This window comes from Lichenostomus cassidix, unplaced genomic scaffold (genome assembly GCF_008360975.1).
Source record: "Lichenostomus cassidix isolate B80296 unplaced genomic scaffold, HeHo_3.0 HiC_scaffold_665, whole genome shotgun sequence".
In the NCBI taxonomy this organism is placed as follows: Eukaryota; Metazoa; Chordata; class Aves; order Passeriformes; family Meliphagidae; genus Lichenostomus; species Lichenostomus cassidix.
In genome coordinates, this window is record NW_028147620.1 from 1 (window position 1) to 19,414 (window position 19,414).

Here is a 19,414-nt window from a genome sequence, read left to right on the forward strand (position 1 = left end):
AAAAAAAAAACCACAAAAAAAAAAAAAAAAAAAACCGGTCGGAAAAAAAAAAAAAAAAAAGGAGAAAATTTCACATGGACTTGAATTTGTGTCGGTTTCTATCCAGCGTCTCTAAAACAACTCCGGTTGCGTTGCAGTGAAAGAGAAAAACCTCAAAAACCCTCCCGAAACAAACAAACAAAAAACAGAGCATTCAACCTAAAAAAAAAAGAAAAAAAAACCCAACGAAAAAACCAAATAAATTACTTTTTTCAAACAAAATCACCAGGAAGTGGGTTCGCTTGCTTGGCCTCCCCTCATTCCTCAGCCCCGGAGGTGGCAAAACTCAGCTCCCCAGAGGGTCCCCGAGCCCCCCGGGACCCCCAGGCCCTGCTCCCCCCCCCAGCCCCTTTGCTTCTTGCATCTCATTAGAATTTTAATTTTTGCTGCGAGGAAGGTGTTGAACTCCTGGTTATAATTCGCTTTTTCCCTCCCTTCCTCTCCCCTCTCCTCCCTGTTTCCCATTCGGATAATGCTGATTTTGAGTTCTCTCGATTTCCTCTCGTTTCGGTCGTTTTTCTCGTTATGATTTCCTTTTCGTTTTGTTTCGTTTGTCTGTCTGTCTGTCGTTCATTTTATTTTTATTCAGGCAGCAAAAGCAATTCCCTCCCAAGCCCAGCGGGGAGCTCCCATCGCCGAGCGGCTCCGGCCCTGCGCTGACCCCTGTCCGGATGGCTACCTCACCACTCTCGGGCTGTTTCATCGTCTTTTCGAGTCTGAATTTTGGGGTTCTTTGTGGTTTTTTTTAGCTTCGTTTGGAGCTTTTTCAGCCGTGCCGGGACTTTCCTGCCAGGTTCAGAGCAAAGGTGCTAATTTTCCCCTCATATTCCCCACTTTTTTTTTTTCTCTTTGGTTGCTCTTGATCTCTTATTTTAATTTTCCTTTGGAGGTTTCTTTCTCTCAGGATTTTTATCCTGGTTTGGTTTTTTTTTTTTAATTATTATTTTTAAATAATCTCTTTAATTTTGGCCCCGGACCACCCAACCCCGGGACCGCCTGGTGCTACAACCTCCAAAGAGCTCTCAGCCTGCTCTGGTTTAATTCCCCTTTTTTTTTTAATTTTTTTTTTTTTTTGCTGCTCAGCTCCACTCGGGAATTTTCCAAAGGTGCTATTTCCCCCCTCCCACCCCAAATCCATCACCCCACAAAGCCAGAGCCACGAAATTCCAAGGGAAAAAAGGAATTAAATCGATTTTTTTCCAGGCTGAGCAGGTGGAACTCCAGCTCGGCTCTCATCTTCCAGCAGCTTTTTCTCCATCCATCCATTTATCCATTTCTCCCATCCATCCATCCATCCATCCATCCCTCCTCCATCCTCCCCGGGCTCGGAGGGACACGAACCCACTCCCTTTGCCGGCCCAACCTCCGGCTTTCCCCGGGGTTTGTACCTAGTCTGTATGATGTATAATAATAATAATTAATTAATTAATAATATTTTAAAGCGGTTTTGGGGGTTTTCTTCTTCTTCTTCTTCTTCTTAATTTTTTTTTTTTTTTTCGAAAATGGAAAAATTTTTTTTTTTTTTTTTTTTTTTTAACCTCTCTGACTGCTGAAATAAAGGCATGTGAAATGATCCAACCAACCTCGGGCTGCTCTGCGCCGTTCTCGGGGGGCTCCGGGGGGCTCCGGGGGGGTGATGGCGGTGGGGATTCCTCATGGCTGGTGCTGCTCTGCTCCCGGCTGGTCCCACTCTGCTCCCGGCGAGCTCTGAGCTCCCTGCGAGTTCTCCCACCTCTCCTCCTCCTCCTCTTTCGAGCCGCGATGAGGAGGAGGAGGAGGAGGAGGAAGGAAAGGGGATCCTCCCCCCCGGAGGGAGGGTTGGGGAGGCAGAGCGGCTGGGAACACTCAGTGGAAGGGATCTGGGGGGCTCTGCGCCCCCTCCCCAAACCGGGGGGCAGCGAGGGCAGCCGTGCCAGGCTGGGGACACTGCGGGGCTCAGCTCGGGGTGACCCCAAAAGGGACAGTTGGGCAGGGTGGGGTGGGCGCAGAGAAACACCCCAAAATCGCGGGGCAGGGCTGGGGGGCTGCTCGGGGCTGGGGGTGTCCCCCGCTGTACCCACAGTGTCCCTCATTGTCCCCACACTGTGTCCCTCACTGTACCCACACTGTGTCCCTCGCTGTCCCCACCCTGTGCCCCTTTCTGTACCCACAGTGTCCCTCACTGTACCAACCCTGAGCCCCTCGCTGTACCCACAGTGTCCCTCATTGTCCCCACACTGTGTCCCTCATTGTCCCCACACTGTGTCCCTCACTGTCCTCAGTGCCCCTCGCTCTACCCACACTGTGTCCCTTGCTGTACCCAATCTGTGTCCCTCGCTGTCCCCACAGTGTCCCTCACTGTCCCCACAGTGTCCCTCACTGTCCCCACCCTGTGTCCCTCACTGTCCTCACCCTGTGTCCCTCACTGTCCTCACCCTGTGTCCCTCGCGGTCCCCACCCTGTTCCCCTCACTGTACCCACAGTGTCCCTCGCCATACCCACACTTTGTCCCTCACTGTCCCCACACTGTGCCCCTCGCTGTCCCCTCGCTGTCCCCACCGTGTGCCCCTGGCTGTACCCACCCTGTGCCCCTCGTTGTCCCCTCGCTGTCCCCACCCCGTGCCCCCAGCCCCGGCGCCGCTCCCAGCCGCACAGCCTCCCCTGTCCGCCCCGTCAATGCTCCCCTTGTTTCCCCTGTTTTCCTATCCCCCACCCGCCCGGCGGGGCTCTCAAAGAGCCTCTTTCTTCGCGGGGCTGGGCTGCGGGACCCCTGGCGGGGCGGGAGGGTCGGGGGGCGCGGGGAGGGGGGGATGGCCGGGGCTGTGCGGAGCGCACGGAGCGCTCGGGTGACATCCTGCCGGACACGGACAGCCAGGTGAGCTGCGGGGCCACCGCGGGGCTCTGGGAGCGTGCTGTCCCCTCTTTGTCCCAATCCCTGTCCCCATCCCGCTCCCCTTGCCGCCCCACAGGGCTGGGGGGTCACTCAGATGGGAGGTCATGGCTGGGGACCCCAAATCCCACCCCGAAAATAAAGCAGAAAAGCTTAATTTCATCACTAAAGACTCCATTTATGCACCAAAATGCACCCCGAGGCGGGGAAACCCCAAATCCTCCTCCCGCTGCCCGGGTTTTGTCCCCACTAAAGCCACCCGGACACCCCATTCCCGCCGCCGGGGGTGTCCCCGGTGTCCCCTCACGGGGGGAGCAGGGGGGCGCGGGCTCCGTCTCGGGGGCTGCCGGGCATGGGGTTGATGCGCTGCCCGGTGCGGACATTGAACATGGGCAGGGTGGACAGTGGCCGCGGCACGTCCCTGCTGCCGGCCATGGAGCGCAGCTCCCGCGTGTCGCCCAGGATGGAGCTGTGATGGACCAGCTGGATGCTGCGGGGACAACGGGGACACCGCGGGGGTCGGTCAGCGCCCCCGCAGCGGGGTTCGCCTCCCTTTGCTGGGGTCGGCACAGCCGACGTTTGGGGTTGCACGAGAAAAGTGGGGGCTGCGTCCCGTCAGTGAGGTTTGCACCCAAAATTAGGGTCTGCACCCCGAAATTAGGGTCTGCGCCCCGAAATTAGGGTCTGCACCCCGAATTTGGGGTCTGCACCCCGAAATTAGGCCCCCAAAACAGCCTCCCAAAACACCCCCCCAAAGCAGCCCCCCAAAGCTCAACCAGGACTTACTCAGATGTCTGCAAGTCCCGTTTTTCCCTACAGAACAGAGGAAAAAGGGGAAAAAAAAAATCAATAATTACAGCTAGAAGGGCTCTTGCCACCCCCGGGGTGTCCCCAGGGTCACAAGGACCAGGGCAGGACCCCCAGCCCGCGGTTCTCATGCCCTGCAGGGTGGGCAGACCCCCGACTCACACTCCCTCCCTGCGGCAGCACATGAGGTGGCCCAGGAGCAGGCAGAGCAGCGCGGCCACCGCCAGCGGCACCAGCAGTGTCACCAGGAAGCCTGGCAGCAGCTCCTGGGGGACAGCCTCGCTGGGGGGCTCGAAATCACCCCCATCCTCCAGCACGCCGGACCCCCAGACCGGCCCGGGGGGTGTGGGGCTGGGCCAGACCTGCAGCTGAACGGGACAGGGGTCAGGAGGGGCTGGGGGGGTTTGGGGGACAGGGGGGACACGGGGGGACACGGGGGGACACGGGGGGACACGGGGGTCTCACCAGGCTGAGGTTGCACCAGCGGATGGAGAAGTGGGGGGCGAAGGTGTCGTAGCAGGAGGCCAGGGGACGCTGGCCGCGGTGGCAGCGGGAGCGGCTCTGAGGGGACACGGCTGACAGCAGGCACGGCGAGAAGGGGCTGTGGGAGCCAACCTGGACATAGACCCTGCGGGACCCCAGACCCAGCGGGGTCAGCAGGGCCTGCAGGAACTCATTGTCACCTACGGCCTTCGTGTTGTGGGACACCGGCTGGAGGTGACCCCAAACCCACCGGGGTCAGCAGGGCCTGCAGGAACCCTCACCTTCAACCTGCACACTGTGGGGCACCAACTGGAGGTGACCCCAAAACCCACTGGGGTCAGCAGCCCTCACAGGAACCCTCACCTCCACCCTTCATGCTGTGGGACATCAGCCAGAGGTGACCCCAAAACCCACTGTCACCTCCACCCTTCATGCTGTGGGACACCAGCCAGAAGTGACCCCAAACCCACCGGGGTCAGCAGGTCCTGCAGGAACCCATTGTCACCTGCAGCCCTTGCGTTGTGGGACATCAGCAAGAGGTGACCCCAAACCCGCCGGGGTCACCAGGCTTCACCCAAACCCACTGTCACCTCCACCCCTCACACTGTAGGGCACAGCCCAGAGGTGACCCCAAAACCCCGCAGCGAGGCCGAGGTGTGCCCAGGACCCCCCAGCTCTGCCCCTACCCCTCCCGGCGCCCCTCGATGGGCAGCGGCACGCGGCCGCCGCGGTCCAGGGCGGAGGTGACGTTGATGACATGGAGGTCCCCGCGCTCCCAGACCCCGGCCGCGCCCTGCAGGAACATCTCCCGCGCCGCCTCGGGCAGCAGCTCCTCCACGTTCCTGTTCCCCACCAGGAACTCGGCCTGGAACGGGGCGTCACCGCCTGCGGGGACAGGTGGCACCCGTGGGGACATGGCCCGGCCATCCCGGGGTGACCCTGGGCGCTTTGGGGTGCTCAGGGCTCACCTGGGGCAGGGCTGACGCTGATGAGGAGGCGCTGGGACACGGTGGTGAAGGTGTGACGGTTGTAGGCCAGCACCTGTGGGGACAGGGACAGGGGGACAGCTGGGACAGCCAGCCCTGCTCCGGGACACCCCAAGAGCTGCAGGGGGGCTGTACCTGGACACTGGGGGTGCCCAGTTTGGGGGTGACCAGCCCAGAGGTCATACCTGGACACTATGGGTGCCCAGTTTGGGGTGACCAGCCCAGGGGTCATAGGGCCATAACTGGACACTATGGGTGCCCAGCTCGAGGGGTGACCAGCCCGGAGGTCATACCTGGACACTGGGGGTGCCCAGTTTGGGGTGACCAGCCCTGGGGTCATAGGGCCATAACTGGACGCTGTGGGTACCCAGTTTGGGGGTGACCAGCCCAGAGGTCATACCTGGACACTGGGGGTGACCAGCCCCTTGGTCATACCTGGACGCTGTGGGTGCCCAGCTCGGGGGCCATGGGGCAGCCATACAGGAAGGCAGGCTCTCTGGGGTCCCTCTGGATGAAGCGAAGCCACCGCGGCAGGTCCGGGTGGTCCCACAGGTGGGCACGGAAGGTCACGGGGGCTGCGGGGACACGGCGGGTTGGGGACACACACCACCGGGCTGTCCCTGATTTGGCACCATCCGGCTGGTCGCCACAAGGAAATAGGGATCATCCCTGGGGTGCTGCTCTGGTTTTTGGGCTGTGACCCCAAATGGAGGGGTCACCCCAATGGTGGGACCCCCAGGGCAGTGGGGCACTGCGGGGGAACCCCAAACGGGTGGAGGGACAGGTGACTGCAGGGAGGGATGGACGGACAGACAGACGGACAGCCCAACTGGGGTGACCCTGGTGGGGACAATTGGCCAGTGACCCCACAACACCCCCAGCCCCCCATCCTGGCCCTCACCATCATCATCCTCATCCTCACTCCCGGGAAAAGCCTCCAGGAACAGCTCCCTCTCCAGCTCGTGGACGAAGATGGCTCCAGTCTCGGCGGCGACACGAAGGTCGGGGAGGACGTGGTGGTCAGGGGTGGTGGCCCAGGACCCGCCCAGGGTCACTGCTGTGGCCACACACGGGGCTGGAGCCTGGCTGGGACCACAGCCCTCCCTGCCTCAGTTTCCCCAGTGCCCAGAGAGCTCGGGACGAGCCACAGAGCCCTGGGACACCCGGAGGGGCAGGAAGGTGTCCCTGCAGTGCCAGGTGTCCCCAAGCAGAGCAGGGGGACATGTTTAGGAGGGGACAGGGACAGGGACAGGGACAGGGACAGGGACAGGGACAGGGATGAGATGAGGCCAGGCCTGGGGACAGAAGCAGGATGGGGACAAGGCCAGGGTGGGCTCAGCACCTTCCCTCTCTCTGGCTGTCACAAAAGTCCCACTCACTGTCCCCCACGCTGTCCCAAACCCCGCTGGCACTGGGGACAGGGTGGCTTTTTTTAGCTCTGTCACGTCCCAGCCCTGTCCCCCCCGTCCTCTCCCCTTGCCCCCCCTGTGCCACCCCACCCTGGGGTCCCCCCGACCCTCCCCACCCTGCTGGGTGTCCCCCCGGCCCGGCCGTGTCCCCTCTGGAGGTGACAGGGCTGTCACTCGCCTGCCAGCACGCAGAGCCGCAGCAGCTCGGGGCCCTCCATGTCCGAGCGCCGGGAATGGGGCCAGCGCTGACTGACGGGGACAGCGGCCGGGGGGGCCCTGGGGGGGACAGTCCCGTTGGGGACACCCTCCCTCCACCGCCACCTCCTGTCACCGCGGCGCGCAGCTCCAGGGCTGCCGTGTCACCCGGAGTGGTCCCGAGGTGTCCCCAGGGTGGGCTTGTCCCAGTGTCCCCCCTCAGGGGTAGCGGGGTGACACCTGGGGACACTTGGGGACAGCTGAGGCCCCCCCGGCATGGCCACCACCGGGACGGGAACACGCGTGTGCACAGCCGGGGGAGGACACGGCGACAGGAGCGGGGGGACAGGGACAGACCCGGAAGGGGCACAGGGACAGGATGGGGGGACGCGGGGACAACCTGGGGGGACACAGGGACACCTGGATGACATGGGGGATGTGGGTGCCAGCTTGGGGGGACATGGGGACAGCACGAGGGGACATGGGGACAAACCTGGGGGACACGAGGGAAGGGTGGGGAATGACGTGGGGACAGGATGGGGAGATGATGGGGACAGATCCGGGGGTTGGGTACAAAACCGGGGGCGCAGGGACGAGCCTGAGGGGACACGGGGACAGAGCTGGGGGAAAGATGGGGACAGAGCCGGGTGGGGGGGGGACACGGGGACAGAGCTCGGGGACACACGGCGACAGAGCTGGGGGAACACAGGGGGACAGATCTGAGGAGGGGGACACGGGCACGGAGCCGCAGGGGGACGTGGGGACACAGCTGGGGGGGACACGCGGGGACAGAGGCGGGGGACACGCGGGGACAGAGGCGGGGGGTGGCACCAGCGGCCGAGCGGGCGGGGGGGGCCCCACACTGCACAGCGCGGCTGCCGGGGGGGGCCGCCGCAGGGAGGGGACCCCGGAGCGGGCGTGGGGAGGGGACCGCAGGGGACGCGGGGGTCCCCATGGCCGGGCTGCGGCGGCGGCGGCGGCGCTGAGGCCGAAGCGCGGCTGAGGAAGAGGAAGAGCGAGCGCTGCTCAGACCCAGAGGGCTCTGCGGGCAGCGGGGCGGGCAGAGCGCGGCGGCGGCGGCGGCTCCATCACCGGCGCGCAGAAAGGGGAAGAGGAGGAGGAGGAGGAGGAGGGAGGAAGGAAGGCAGGCAGGAAGGAAGAAGCGCCGCGGCGGAGGGGCCTGCGGGATGGCCATGGCCTGACCGGGCCGGGGCAGCGCTGCCCCCCGGCACAGCCCCCCGGCACAGCCCCCCGCCCATGGCGCCGTAGCGGGCGCGGGGCTCGGGGGCAGCGGCGGCGGTGGCGGCGAGCGATGCGGGCGCCGGGACCATGCTGAGGACCGAGGCCGGCGGGGCCGGGGGGTCCCCCTCGGCCGGGGGCGCGGCGGGCGCCGGGGGGCTGCGCAGCGCGTCCCCGCACCGGAACGCCTACGAGGCCACCATCCAGGCCCTGGCGCCCACAAAGGAGGCCGACGGCGAGGACGGCAAGAAGAGCCGCGGGAAGAAGTATGGCTCCAACGTGCATCGGATCAAGAACATGTTCCTGCAGATGGGGACGGCGCCCGGCCCCGAGGGCGCCTGCGACCTGGCCAAGGCCAAGGAGAAGCCGGTGCGCCTGTCGCTGCCCCGCGCCGGCAGCCTCGGCGACAGCGTGGACCAGGGCAGCCTCCTCAAGCTGGGCACCAGCGTCTCGGAGCGCGTCAGCCGCTTCGACTCCAAGCCCGACAAACCCTTCTCCAAGCTGCAGGAGACCCGCAAGATCTTCGAGAGGAGCCCGCAGGAAAAGGCCACCACCACCAAGCTGCTGCTGCGCAAGGAGCGCGCCGGCTTCCAGGACCGCAAGCTGGACGTGGTGGTGAGGTTCAACGGCAGCACCGAGTCCCTGGACAAGCTGGACGCCGACGCCGTGTCGCCCACCGTGAGCCAGCTGAGCGCCGTCTTCGAGAAGGCCGACCTGCGGAACAACCTGCACAAGGCGCAGGGCAGGGCGGCCGCGCCGCTCAACGCCAAGGTGGTGGCCAAGCGGCCGCGGGTCTTCGCGCCCGGGGCGGATGCCGCTCGCCAGGGCGATGGTCAAGCCGCTCCGGCCCGTGCCAGGCCGCCGGACGAGGAGAAGGCGGTGGGGAAGAGCGGGCGGCCGGCGGAGAAGGAGGCGGCGGCGGCCGCGCCGAGGGTGCAGGAGGTGTGCAAGATCAAGCCCGTGGAGGTGGAGGAGAGCGGCGAGGGCGAGGAGGAGGAGGAAGAGGAGGCGGCGGCGGCGGGTGAAGCGGTGCCCGCGCCCCAACCGGCCAAAGGGGACGAGGGTCCGGCGGCCGCAGCCCCCCGGCTGGATGGGGGCTCGGGGGTGGCCGCGGGCGAGGAGGGCGTCAAGGGCGAGCGGGCGGAGGAGGGCGATGGCTCCGACGAGGCCAAGAAGGAGGACTTCTCCGAGGCGGACCTGGTGGACATAAGTGCCTACAGCGGGCTCGGGGAGGACTCGGGGGGCAGCGGGCTGGAGGAGGAGGATGAGGCCGAAGGCCTCTACGAGCCCGAGTCGGGCTGCGTGGAGATCCCGGGGCTGTCCGAGGAAGAGGAGCCTGTCCCCAACCGCAAGATCCAGTTCAGCACGGCGCCCATCCAGGTGAGCCTGCCTGGGGATGGGGCTGGGAGGGAGGGAGGGAGGGCAGCCAGGGAGAGGGGATCTGGGGCGAGGAGAACCCCAGGATGAGGAGAACCCCAGGATGAGGAAAACCCCAGGATGAGGAAAACCCGGGGTGAGGAGAATTCGGGGTGAAGAGAACCCAAGGTGAGGAGAACCCGGGGTGAGGAGAACCCGGGGTGAGGAGAACCCGGGGTGAGGAGAATTTGGGGTGAGGAGAACCCGGGGTGAGGAGAATTTGGGGTGAGGAGAATTCGGGGTGAGGAGAACCCAGGATGAGGAGAACCCAGGCTGAGGGGTACCAGGCTGAGGGGCACCCCAGGGTGATGGGCAGCCCAGCCCGGGGTGTGTGACCCCCACAGAGTGACCCCTTTGGTGGGGACGGAAGGTGGGCTGGGGGCTGTGTCCCCATGCCCTGTGCCCCCCGTGGGACAGAGCTCCCTGCCTGTCCCTGTCCCCGTGCTGGGGGCAGCAAGGCCTGGGCCTGGCTGATGAGCTGCTTGGTGAAGAGCCATGCCTGGGCGTGGGGGGCACCCCGTGAATGAGGGTCCCCAGGGCTGCTGTGATGGGGACAGTGGCACTGAGACCCGCTGGGGTGGGCCAGGCACAGCACCCAGTGCCAACCCTCCATCACGCCAGGCCGGGCCAAAACCGCTTCTTATTCAGGGTGGGGATGTCCGAATAGCCCGGTGTGAGCTGCTGGCGACCAGGGCTGGGCCACCCTCGCCCTGGGCATCCTCGGGGCCAGGGCTCCTCCCAGCCCGGGGGTCCCTGGGGACAAGGCGGGGGCGATGTGCCCCCGCGGTGCCCAGCAGGGTTTCGGGAAGTGGAGGCAGCGGAGGAAGGGGAGGAAGGGAGGAAGGGGAGGATGGGGAGGAAGGGGAAGTGCCTCGGCAGCGTGGCCGGGTGGGCGGCAGCACCCCCAGCTCCCGGCAGGGATCCTGCGGGGTTCGGGGGGTCCGCGCGGGGTGGGGGGGATAAAGGGGCCGCGCAGCTATTTTGGGGTGTCCCCTCCCTCCCGGATCCCCCCGGCCGCGGGAGCAGCGGCTGCTTTGTGCCGAGCCGGGTTATTTTTAGAGCCCGGCCTATATTCTGGCTCTGAGTCAGAGCGGGTGGGTGGCCCCACCTGGGACAGGGGACAGGCCCGGCCAGGGGACAGTGGTGGCCGTGTGCTGGGGGGCTGTGCACCGCGGGGGCTTTGGGCCTGTGGGATCAGCCAGCCCGGCCCTGGCAAAGGTGCCGTGGAAGGGTTTTGGGGTGCTCTGCTCACCCCAAAGCCCCTCAGCGGGGAGGTGAGGAGGACACCGAGCCCCCCAGACCCCTGCCCGGGTGATGCTGAGCCCCCCAGACCTGCTGGGGGTTGGGGGACGCTGGGGACCCCCGCCCAGCCCAGCACTGGGGCACACAGCAGCCCCTTCCCCTGGACCCACTGTTCCCCCCCGGACCCTCTGCAGGCACCCCACACATCCCAAATCCCCCGGGGAGAGGGTGGAGAGCACGGCAGGATGAGTGGGGACCCCGCAGCCCCCCAAGGACTCCACGTGCCCTGCTCCTCCCTGTCACCCTGGTGCCACACGGGTGGGTCCTGCCCGTCCGTGGGTGTCCCTGCTCTTTGTCCCCTGACACTCATCCCTAATACCCTCTGTGGCCAGGCTTTATCCCCCTGTGTCATCCCTAATCCACTCGCTCCGGCGGCACCGAGGGGCTGGGGCCCCTCCAGGGACATCTGCCAGGCCCAGCCAGCCCCTCCCGCGGCCCCCAGGCAGCAGGGACATGGCTCCAGCCTGGGGACAGCAGCCTGGTGGCACAGCCTGCCTTGGCCAGGGAGGGTCTAGGGGTGCCTCTTGGTGGGGGTCAGCACCCCCAGATGGGATTTGAGGTGATCCTTCTATTCCCTCCTTCCTCTCAGTCCTCCATCCATCCCTCCATCCATCATTCCATCCACCTACCCCTTCAGTTACACCTTCATCCATCCCTCCATCCATCCCTCCATCCATCCCTCCATCCATCCCTCCATCCATCCCTCCATCCATCCATCCCTCCATCCATCCCTCCATCCCTCCATCCATCCCTCCATCCATCCCTCCATCCATCCCTCCATCCATCCATCCCTCCATCCATCCCTCCATCCCTCCATCCATCCCTCCATCCATCCCTCCATCCATCCCTCCATCCATCCATCCCTCCATCCATCCCTCCATCCCTCCATCCATCCCTCCATCCATCCCTCCATCCATCCCTCCATCCATCCATCCCTCCATCCATCCATCCATCCATCCATCCATCCCTCCATCCATCCCTCCATCCATCCATCCATCCATCCATCCATCCATCCATCCTCCCATGGGATCAAGGCACCATTCCCCTCAAACCCTTTGTCCTTCCCCCAACTCCTGCTCTCTCCATGGCACGATTTGGGATTCCCTGGGGTCCTGTGGGCTCAGTCCCACCCCAGCATTGCTGAGGGGTTCCTGTGGGGTTCCTGCAGGGTTCCTATGGGGTTTCTATGGTGTTCCTGTGGTGTTCCTGTGGGGTTCCTGTGGGGTTCCTATGGGGTTTCTATGGTGTTCCTGTGGGGTTTCTATGGGGTTCCTGTGGGGCTCCTATGGGGTTTCTATGGGGTTCCTATAGGGTTCCTGTGGGGCTCCTATGGGGTTTCTATGGGGTTCCTATGGGGTTCCTGTGAGGTTTCTGTGGGGTTCCTATGGAGTTCCTATGGTGTTCCTATGGAGCTCCTATGGGGTTTCTATGAGGTTCCTGTGGGGTTTCTATGGAGTTCCTATGGTGTTCCTGTGGGGTTCCTGCAGGGTTTCTACGGTGTTCCTGTGGGGTTCCTATGGGGTTTCTGTGAGGTTCCTGTGAGGTTCCTGTGGGGTTTCTATGGGGTTCCTATGGGGCTCCTGTGGGGTTTCTATGGGGTTCCTATGGGGTTCTTATGGGGTTTCTGTGGGGTTCCTGTGAGGTTCCTGTGAGGTTCCTATGGGGTTTCTGTGGGGTTCCCCCCCAGCTGAGCTGCTCCCTCATCCCCCAGGTGTTCAGCACTTACTCCAACGAGGATTACGACCGCCGGAATGAGGACGTGGATCCCATGGCAGCCTCGGCCGAGTACGAGCTGGAGAAACGGGTGGAGAGGCTCGACCTCTTCCCTGTGGAGCTGGAGAAAGGTGGGTTGTCCCCCCCAAACCGCCCCCCCGGGACCCCTGTTGAGGTGCCACCCGCCAGGACGTGGCTGTGTCCCCTCAGACTCCGAGGGGCTCGGGATCAGCATCATCGGGATGGGCGCCGGGGCCGACATGGGGCTGGAGAAGCTGGGAATCTTCGTCAAGACCGTGACGGAAGGAGGGGCAGCCCACCGGGACGGCAGGTACGGCTGGGGGTCGGCAGGGCTGGGGGCTGTGCCCTGGAGCTGGCCAGGGGTGGTGACAGTCCCCATTGTCCCCGCTGTCCCCAGGATCCAGGTGAACGACCTGATCGTGGAGGTGGATGGCACCAGCCTGGTGGGAGTGACACAGAGCTTCGCCGCCTCCGTGCTCAGGAACACCAAGGGCCGTGTCCGGTAGGAATTTTGGGGGGTTTGGGGGGGTTTGGGGAGCCCTGAGACCCCCCAGTCCGTGCTGAATCCCCTGGGGTTCCCAGAGCCACCATCTCCCCCCTGTCCCCAAGCGGGGTGCCACCCTAGTGTCCCCAAAGTGTCCCCAACTCATCCCCAACTCCAACAACACTCCTGGAGCCCCCAGCTCTGAGGAGAACTGCAGGGATGTCCCCTGGCTGTGCCTCCAGGTGTCCCCTGTCCCCTGGCTGTGCCCCCTGATGTCCCCTGTCCCCTAGCTGTGCACCCCGGGTGTCCCCTGGCTGTGCCCCCGGCTGTCCCCTGTCCCCCCGGCTGTCCCCTGTCCCCCCGGCTGTCCCCTGTCCCCCCTGACCCGTGGTGCCCCCCAGGTTCCTGATCGGGCGGGAGAAGCCGGGCGAGCAGAGCGAGGTGGCGCAGCTGATCCAGCAGACGCTGGAGCAGGAGCGCTGGCAGAGGGAGATGATGGAGCAGCGCTACTCCCAGTACGCCGAGGACGACGAGGAGGTGAGGGGACAGCGCCGCCCGGGAGGGGACAGGGGCTGGGGGTGGCAGGTGAGGTGCCAACCCCGCCCCGTGCCCGCTGCAGACCGGGGAGTACGCCACGGACGAGGAGGAGGAGATGAGCCCCATGTTCCCCAGCGGGGAGATGGCCATCGAGGTGTTCGAGCTGGCCGAGAACGAGGACACGCTGTCCCCCGTGGAGATGGACCCCGAGAAGCTGGTGCACAAGTTCAAGGAGGTGAGGAGGGGCTGGGGAAGGGCAGGGGGTGCCCGGCTGGGGGGCTGTGCCCACCTTGTGCCCACCTTGTGCCCACCCCGTGCCCTCCCTGTGCCCACCCTGTGCCCACCCTGTGCCCCCTGTGCCCACCCTGTGCCCACCCTGTGCCCACCCTGTGCCCACTCTCTGCCCACCCCGTGCCCACCTTGTGCCCACCCTGTGCCCATCCTGTGACCACTTTGTGCCCACCTTGTGCCCACCCTGTGCCCACCTTGTGCCCACCCTGTGCCCACCCTGTGCCCCCTGCACCCACCCTGTGCCCGCCCTGCACCCACCCTGTGCCCACCTTGTGCCCACCCTGCGCCCATCCTGTGCCCACCCTGGCCCACCCTGCCCACCCAGCCCCCTGTGCCCACCCCGTGCCCACCCCGTGCCCACCCTGTGCCCACCTTGTGCCCACCCCAGCCCACCTTGTGCCCACCCTGTGCCCCTGCACCCACCCCGTGCCCACCCCAGCCCATCCTGTGCCTCCTGTGCCCCCTGCCCACCCTGTGCCCACCCTGCACCCACCCCGTGCCCACCCTGTGCCCACCCCGCCCACCCTGCACCCACCCCGTGCCCACCCTGTGCCCACCCCGTGCCCACCCGCCCACCCGCCCACCCTGCACCCACCCCGTGCCCACCCTGTGCCCACCCCGGCCCACCCCAGCCCACCCTGTGCCCACCCCGTGCCCCTGTGCCCCCTGTGCCCACCCTGTGCCCCCTGTGCCCACCCTGTGCCCACCTGGCTCTCCCACAGCTCCAGATCAAACACGCCGTGACCGAGGCTGAGATCCAGCAGCTCAAGAGGAAGGTGAGGAGGGGTCCTGGCTGTCTGGGGTGGGGGGACACCCTGGCAGCTGCCCTGGCACCCTGCATGTCCTTCTCCATCTGCCCTGGCATGTTACACCTGTCACCTGGCTGTGCCATGTCGTGCCATGCTGTGCCTTGCTGTGTCCCACCCCCATTCCCTGGCTGTGCCATATGCCACATCCCTGTTCCCTGGCTGTACCACATCCAAATCCCATATCCCATATCCCATATCCCATATCCCATATCCCATATCCCACATCCCATCCCTGTTCCCTGGTTGTGCCATATCCAAATCCCATATCCCATATCCCATATCACATTTTCCATATCCCATATCCCACACCCCATCCCTGTTCCATGGCTGTACCATATCCAAATCCCATATCCCATATCCCATATCCATATCCCATATCCCACATCCCACATCCCACATCCCACATCCCACATCCCATATCCCATATCCCATATCCCATATCCCATATCCCACATCCCATATCCCATGTCCCACATCCCATATCCCATCCCTGTTCCCTGGCTGTGCCACATCCCACATCCCATGTCCCATATCCACATCCCATATCCCATATCCCATGTCCCATATCCCATATCCCATATCCCATATCCATATCCCATATCCATATCCCACATCCCATATCCCACATCCCATATCCCACATCCCATATCCCATGTCCCACATCCCATATCCCATCCCTGTTCCCTGGCTGTGCCACATCCCACATCCCATGTCCCATATCTCATATCCCATATCCCATATCCCACACCCCACACCCCACTCCCCGTATCCCACATCCCACACCCCATATCCCATATCCCATATCCCATCCCATTCCCTGGCTGTGCCATATCCCATACCCCACACCCCACACCCCACTCCCCGTATCCCACCCCGGGCCGTGCCACACCCTGGTGACACCGCTGTCCCCAGCTGCAGTGCCTGGAGCAGGAGAAGGCGCGCTGGCGGGCCGAGAAGGCCCAGCTGGAGCAGAGCGTGGAGGAGAACAAGGAGCGCATGGAGAAGCTGGAAGGGTACTGGATGGAGGCGCAGAACCTGTGCCAGGCCGTGGACGAGCACCTCAAGGAGACCCAGGCGCAGTACCAGACCCTGGAGAGGAAGTACAGCAAGGCCAAGCGGCTCATCAAGGAGTACCAGCAGAAGTGAGGGCAGCCCCGGTGTCCCCTCGGGAAGTGACCTGTCCCGAGGGCATGCCATCCCCCGGGCACCCCTGTCCCTGGGCGCTGACCGGCCGTCGGGCAGGGACACACCCTGGGGTGCCAAAGCCATCCTGAGCACCCTCTGGGCCCAGGCGTGGAGCTTCCTGGGTGTGGGGTCATGCTTGGGGCACCAAATCCCTGCTGGGCACCAAATCCCTGCTGGGCACCAAATCCCTGCTGGGCACCAAATCCCGGCTGGGCACCAAGTCCCTGCTGGGCACCAAATCCCGGCTGGGCACCAAGTCCCTGCTGGGCACCAAATCCCTGCTGGGCACCCTCTGTCCATCGGCAGGGAGTTTCCCTTGGGCTGTGACCTTTCCCTGGGCTGTGACCTTCCCTGGACCGTGACCATCCCCTGGGCTGTGACCTTGTCCTGGGCTGTGACCATCCCTTGGGCTGTGACCTTCCCTGGACTGTGACCATCCCTGGACTGTGACCATCCCCTGGGCTGTGACCTTGTCCTGGGCTGTGACCTTCCCTTGGGCTGTGACCTTCCCTGGACTGTGACCATCCCTGGACTGTGACCATCCCCTGGGCTGTGACCTTGTCCTGGGCTGTGACCTTCCCTGGACTGTGACCTTCCCTGGACTGTGACCTTCCCTGGACTGTGACCATCCCCTGGGCTGTGACCTTCCCTGGGCTGTGACCTTCCCTGGACTGTGACCATCCCCTGGACTGTGACCATCCCTGGACTGTGACCTTCCCTGGGCTGTGCCCACCCCTGGCATGGGTCCATCCAGGCCGGTCAGACAGGCCAGGAGCACCCTGGGTCACTGGGAGCTGTCCCTGCCCATGGATGAGCTTTAAGCTCCCTTCCAACCCAAATTACTCCATAGTTCCATGATCCGTGGGGTTCCAGCTCCTTCCTGGGCATCCCTGGGCACATCCCATCCCCTGGGAGATCCCACCCCAACCCCATTGTCCCCTGAATGTCCCCTGGGCGCGGTGCCACCCACCCACCTGCGGATCCCCGCAGGGAGATCGAGTTCCTGAAGAAGGAGACGGCGCAGCGGCGAGTGCTGGAGGAGTCGGAGCTGGCGCACAAGGAGGAGATGGAGAAGCTGCAGGAGAAGGTGGGCACGGGGCGCCGGGACGCGGGATGTCCCTGAGCCCCCCGGCCCCGCGCCGCTCCCGCCGCGCCAGCGATGGATCCCGGGCGTGTCCTCGGCCGCCGGACCCCGCCGGGCGGTCCCGGAGCCGCGTGGGGAGTTGGCTCCCTGCGGACTGAGCCGTGGATCCCACGCCGGATCGTGGGCGATCTGCTCCCACCGGACCCTGCTGCTGCCGCTGGATCGCTGGGATCTGCTGGGGATCTGCTGGGGATCTGCTGGGGATCTGCTGGGGATCTGCTCGGATCTGCTCGGGCGCCCCAAACCTCCTCCAGCCCTCGGATCCCGCTCTGGATGGCAGCGGATCTGCCCGGGGAGCTGCTTTGGGGTCTGAGTCCCCGAAGGGAGCGAGAAAGATCTCCCGGGGCAGCGGATGGTGTGGGATCACGGTGATCCCGGTGATCGGCGCCGCTGCGGGGTCCGGTGTGCTCCTGTTGGGATCCGGATCCCATGCTGGTCATGCTGGATCCCCCAACGGATGGCTGTGGGGTCAGGGCCGTGCGGGGCAGAGCGGATCCCGAGGGATCCCAGCCAGGCCCGGCCGGGGGGCACCAGGGCACAGCGGGGAGGTCCCGACAGCCAGCAGAGCCCCCCAGAGAGCCACCTCCGTCACCCCCAGAATGTCCCCCGACACCCCACAGAGACTCACCCAGCGCCTGCCTGCAGCCCCCTCCCCATCCCAGCCCATCCCAGTGTCCCCAGTGTGCCTCCCGCCCATCCCAGTGTGCCTCCCAGTCACCCCTGTGTCCCCCCTGTCCCCCACCCCCATCCCTGTGGCCTGTCCCTGTGTCCCCAACCCCTCTGTGCACCCTGTCCCTCCTGTCCCCACCGTGCCACCCCTGCCTCCCCCATGTCCTGTCCCCCGTGTCCCATCGGTCCCCCAGTGCTGTCCCCCCATCTCCCCGTCCCCACCTCCGTGTCCCTGTCCCCGCCCCGGTGTGTCCCCCCCGGCCCCCCCCGCTGAGACCTGTCCCCTTTGCTGTTTTTCAGATCTCCGAACTGGAGGCCAAGCTGCAGACTTTGAAAAATTCCAACCCGACCTAAACCACCCTCAAACCGCAGCGGTTCCGGGCTGGGGGGGCTCCTCTTCCCCCCCCCGGCCCTGCCCCCTCCCCTTCCCCAGCCCTTCCCCAGCGGGGAGGGGATGAGACCCCCGCCCAGGCCTCCTGGTGCCCCCCAGTCCCCCCGAGGGGGCACAGACAGCGGGGGGGTGTCACCGAGGGGGGTCCGGGGGGGACACCCCGCGTTCGTGTCTGTGTCCAGTGTGAGTCTCGTGGTGACGTGATGGACCCGCGGGGGGGGGCGCGGCCCCCCCCAGGCCTCCCCCTCCCCTCGGCGTGACCCCCCCGCCCCCGGACACAGCTGGCAGCCGGTTGGACACAGCTGGGGGGACACGGGACGATGTCCCCCCCCAAATGAGCCGTGTTGGGGGCAGAGCGGGGGGCGCTGGAGCCCCCCAGAGCCAACTGCTCCTCTCGGGACTCACCGCGGCACGGCCGGGGGGGGCTGGCTGCCTTTGCCCCCCTCGGACACCCCCAGCCCACACCGAGGTGCCCCCCGGACATCGCCACGGGGGGACTGCGAGTGTCCCCCCACTCCTCAGTGCCACCATCGCCGGGCACGGGGACCCCTGAGCCTTTGCCAACCCCGCGGCGGGATGGGGGGCAGCAGCCCCACTGCCCCCCCGGGATGGGGGGCTGCCCGGCACCCCTCCGTGGGACACCCCGGTGCCCCCCGAACCCGGGGCTTTCGCCTTCCCTGGGCGGGGGGGACACGCGGGGGTCCCTTTCGGGGTGGGGGCGACGCTCCCACCCCCTCACCTGTAAATACCCCCAAACTCCCCCCAAATCACAGCATTTCTCTGGGGCTGGGACACCCCCCCCCCCACCTCGGCCATCCCCAGCCGGCCCGGGGGGTCTCACCCTCTCGGCCCGGGGGGGGAGGAACCCCTTTATTTTTCATTTCTATCTTGCCCCCCCCCCGCCCCCGAGTCTCCGACAGTAACTGGATGTGGGGGCAACTGGGAGCCAGCGCTGGTTATACTGGGAAGGGGAGGCGGGGGGGTCGCGCGGGGCGGGGGGGGCGGGGCTGGGGGGTCCGACTGGATTGGAGCCACTCGGGGAGGGGGGCGGGCGGTATTTAAGGGGGGGGTCCGGGGAGCGCGAGCCCCGGGGGGGGCCGGGGGTATTTAATCTCACACGTGTACCTGTGGGTGTATATACTATATATAATGTACCTATGTATGTACGAGCCGCTCTGCAGCGCCCGCCAAACCCCCCGCCCCATAAACGTGGCCCCCCCGCCCCATAAACGCGGCCTCGGCCTCCCCCCAGCCTCCTGCTGCCGGGGGGGCACTGGGGGGGCACTGGGGGGGCTGGGGAGGGGGGGTGGGGGGGAATAGGGAGGGTTGGGAATCGTTTAGGGTCGCGGCAGGGAGTAGGATCGTTTGGGGTCGCGGCAGGGAGTAGGAAGGGTTGGGGGGCGCTGGGGAGGATGAGGAGAATTG

General features: G+C 65.3%; 2 protein-coding genes across 2 annotated transcripts; one reads left to right on the forward strand and one right to left on the reverse strand.

Moving 5' to 3' along the window:
• Positions 1 to 3,004: 3,004 nt before the first annotated feature.
• On the reverse strand, positions 3,005 to 8,119 carry LOC146421800 (alpha-sarcoglycan-like). Its single transcript, XM_085047048.1, has 11 exons — positions 8,021 to 8,119; positions 7,620 to 7,787; positions 6,772 to 6,917; positions 6,086 to 6,270; positions 5,620 to 5,759; positions 5,167 to 5,239; positions 4,885 to 5,083; positions 4,181 to 4,343; positions 3,878 to 4,083; positions 3,695 to 3,721; positions 3,005 to 3,398 (listed from the first exon to the last, which is right to left on the reverse strand). The coding sequence occupies exons 1-11, from the start codon at positions 8,117 to 8,119 to the stop codon at positions 3,212 to 3,214; spliced, it is 1,593 nt and encodes a 530-aa protein (XP_084903174.1). The 3' UTR covers positions 3,005 to 3,211.
• LOC146421801 (neurabin-2-like) lies at positions 7,578 to 19,235 on the forward strand. The gene is made up of 10 exons (XM_085047050.1): positions 7,578 to 9,407; positions 12,457 to 12,589; positions 12,669 to 12,789; positions 12,877 to 12,981; positions 13,365 to 13,500; positions 13,583 to 13,735; positions 14,514 to 14,567; positions 15,513 to 15,742; positions 16,776 to 16,872; positions 17,899 to 19,235. Exons 1-10 carry the CDS (start codon positions 8,118 to 8,120, stop codon positions 17,950 to 17,952), a joined length of 2,373 nt encoding a protein of 790 aa, XP_084903176.1. The 5' UTR covers positions 7,578 to 8,117; the 3' UTR covers positions 17,953 to 19,235.
• The last annotated feature ends 179 nt before the right edge of the window (positions 19,236 to 19,414 follow it).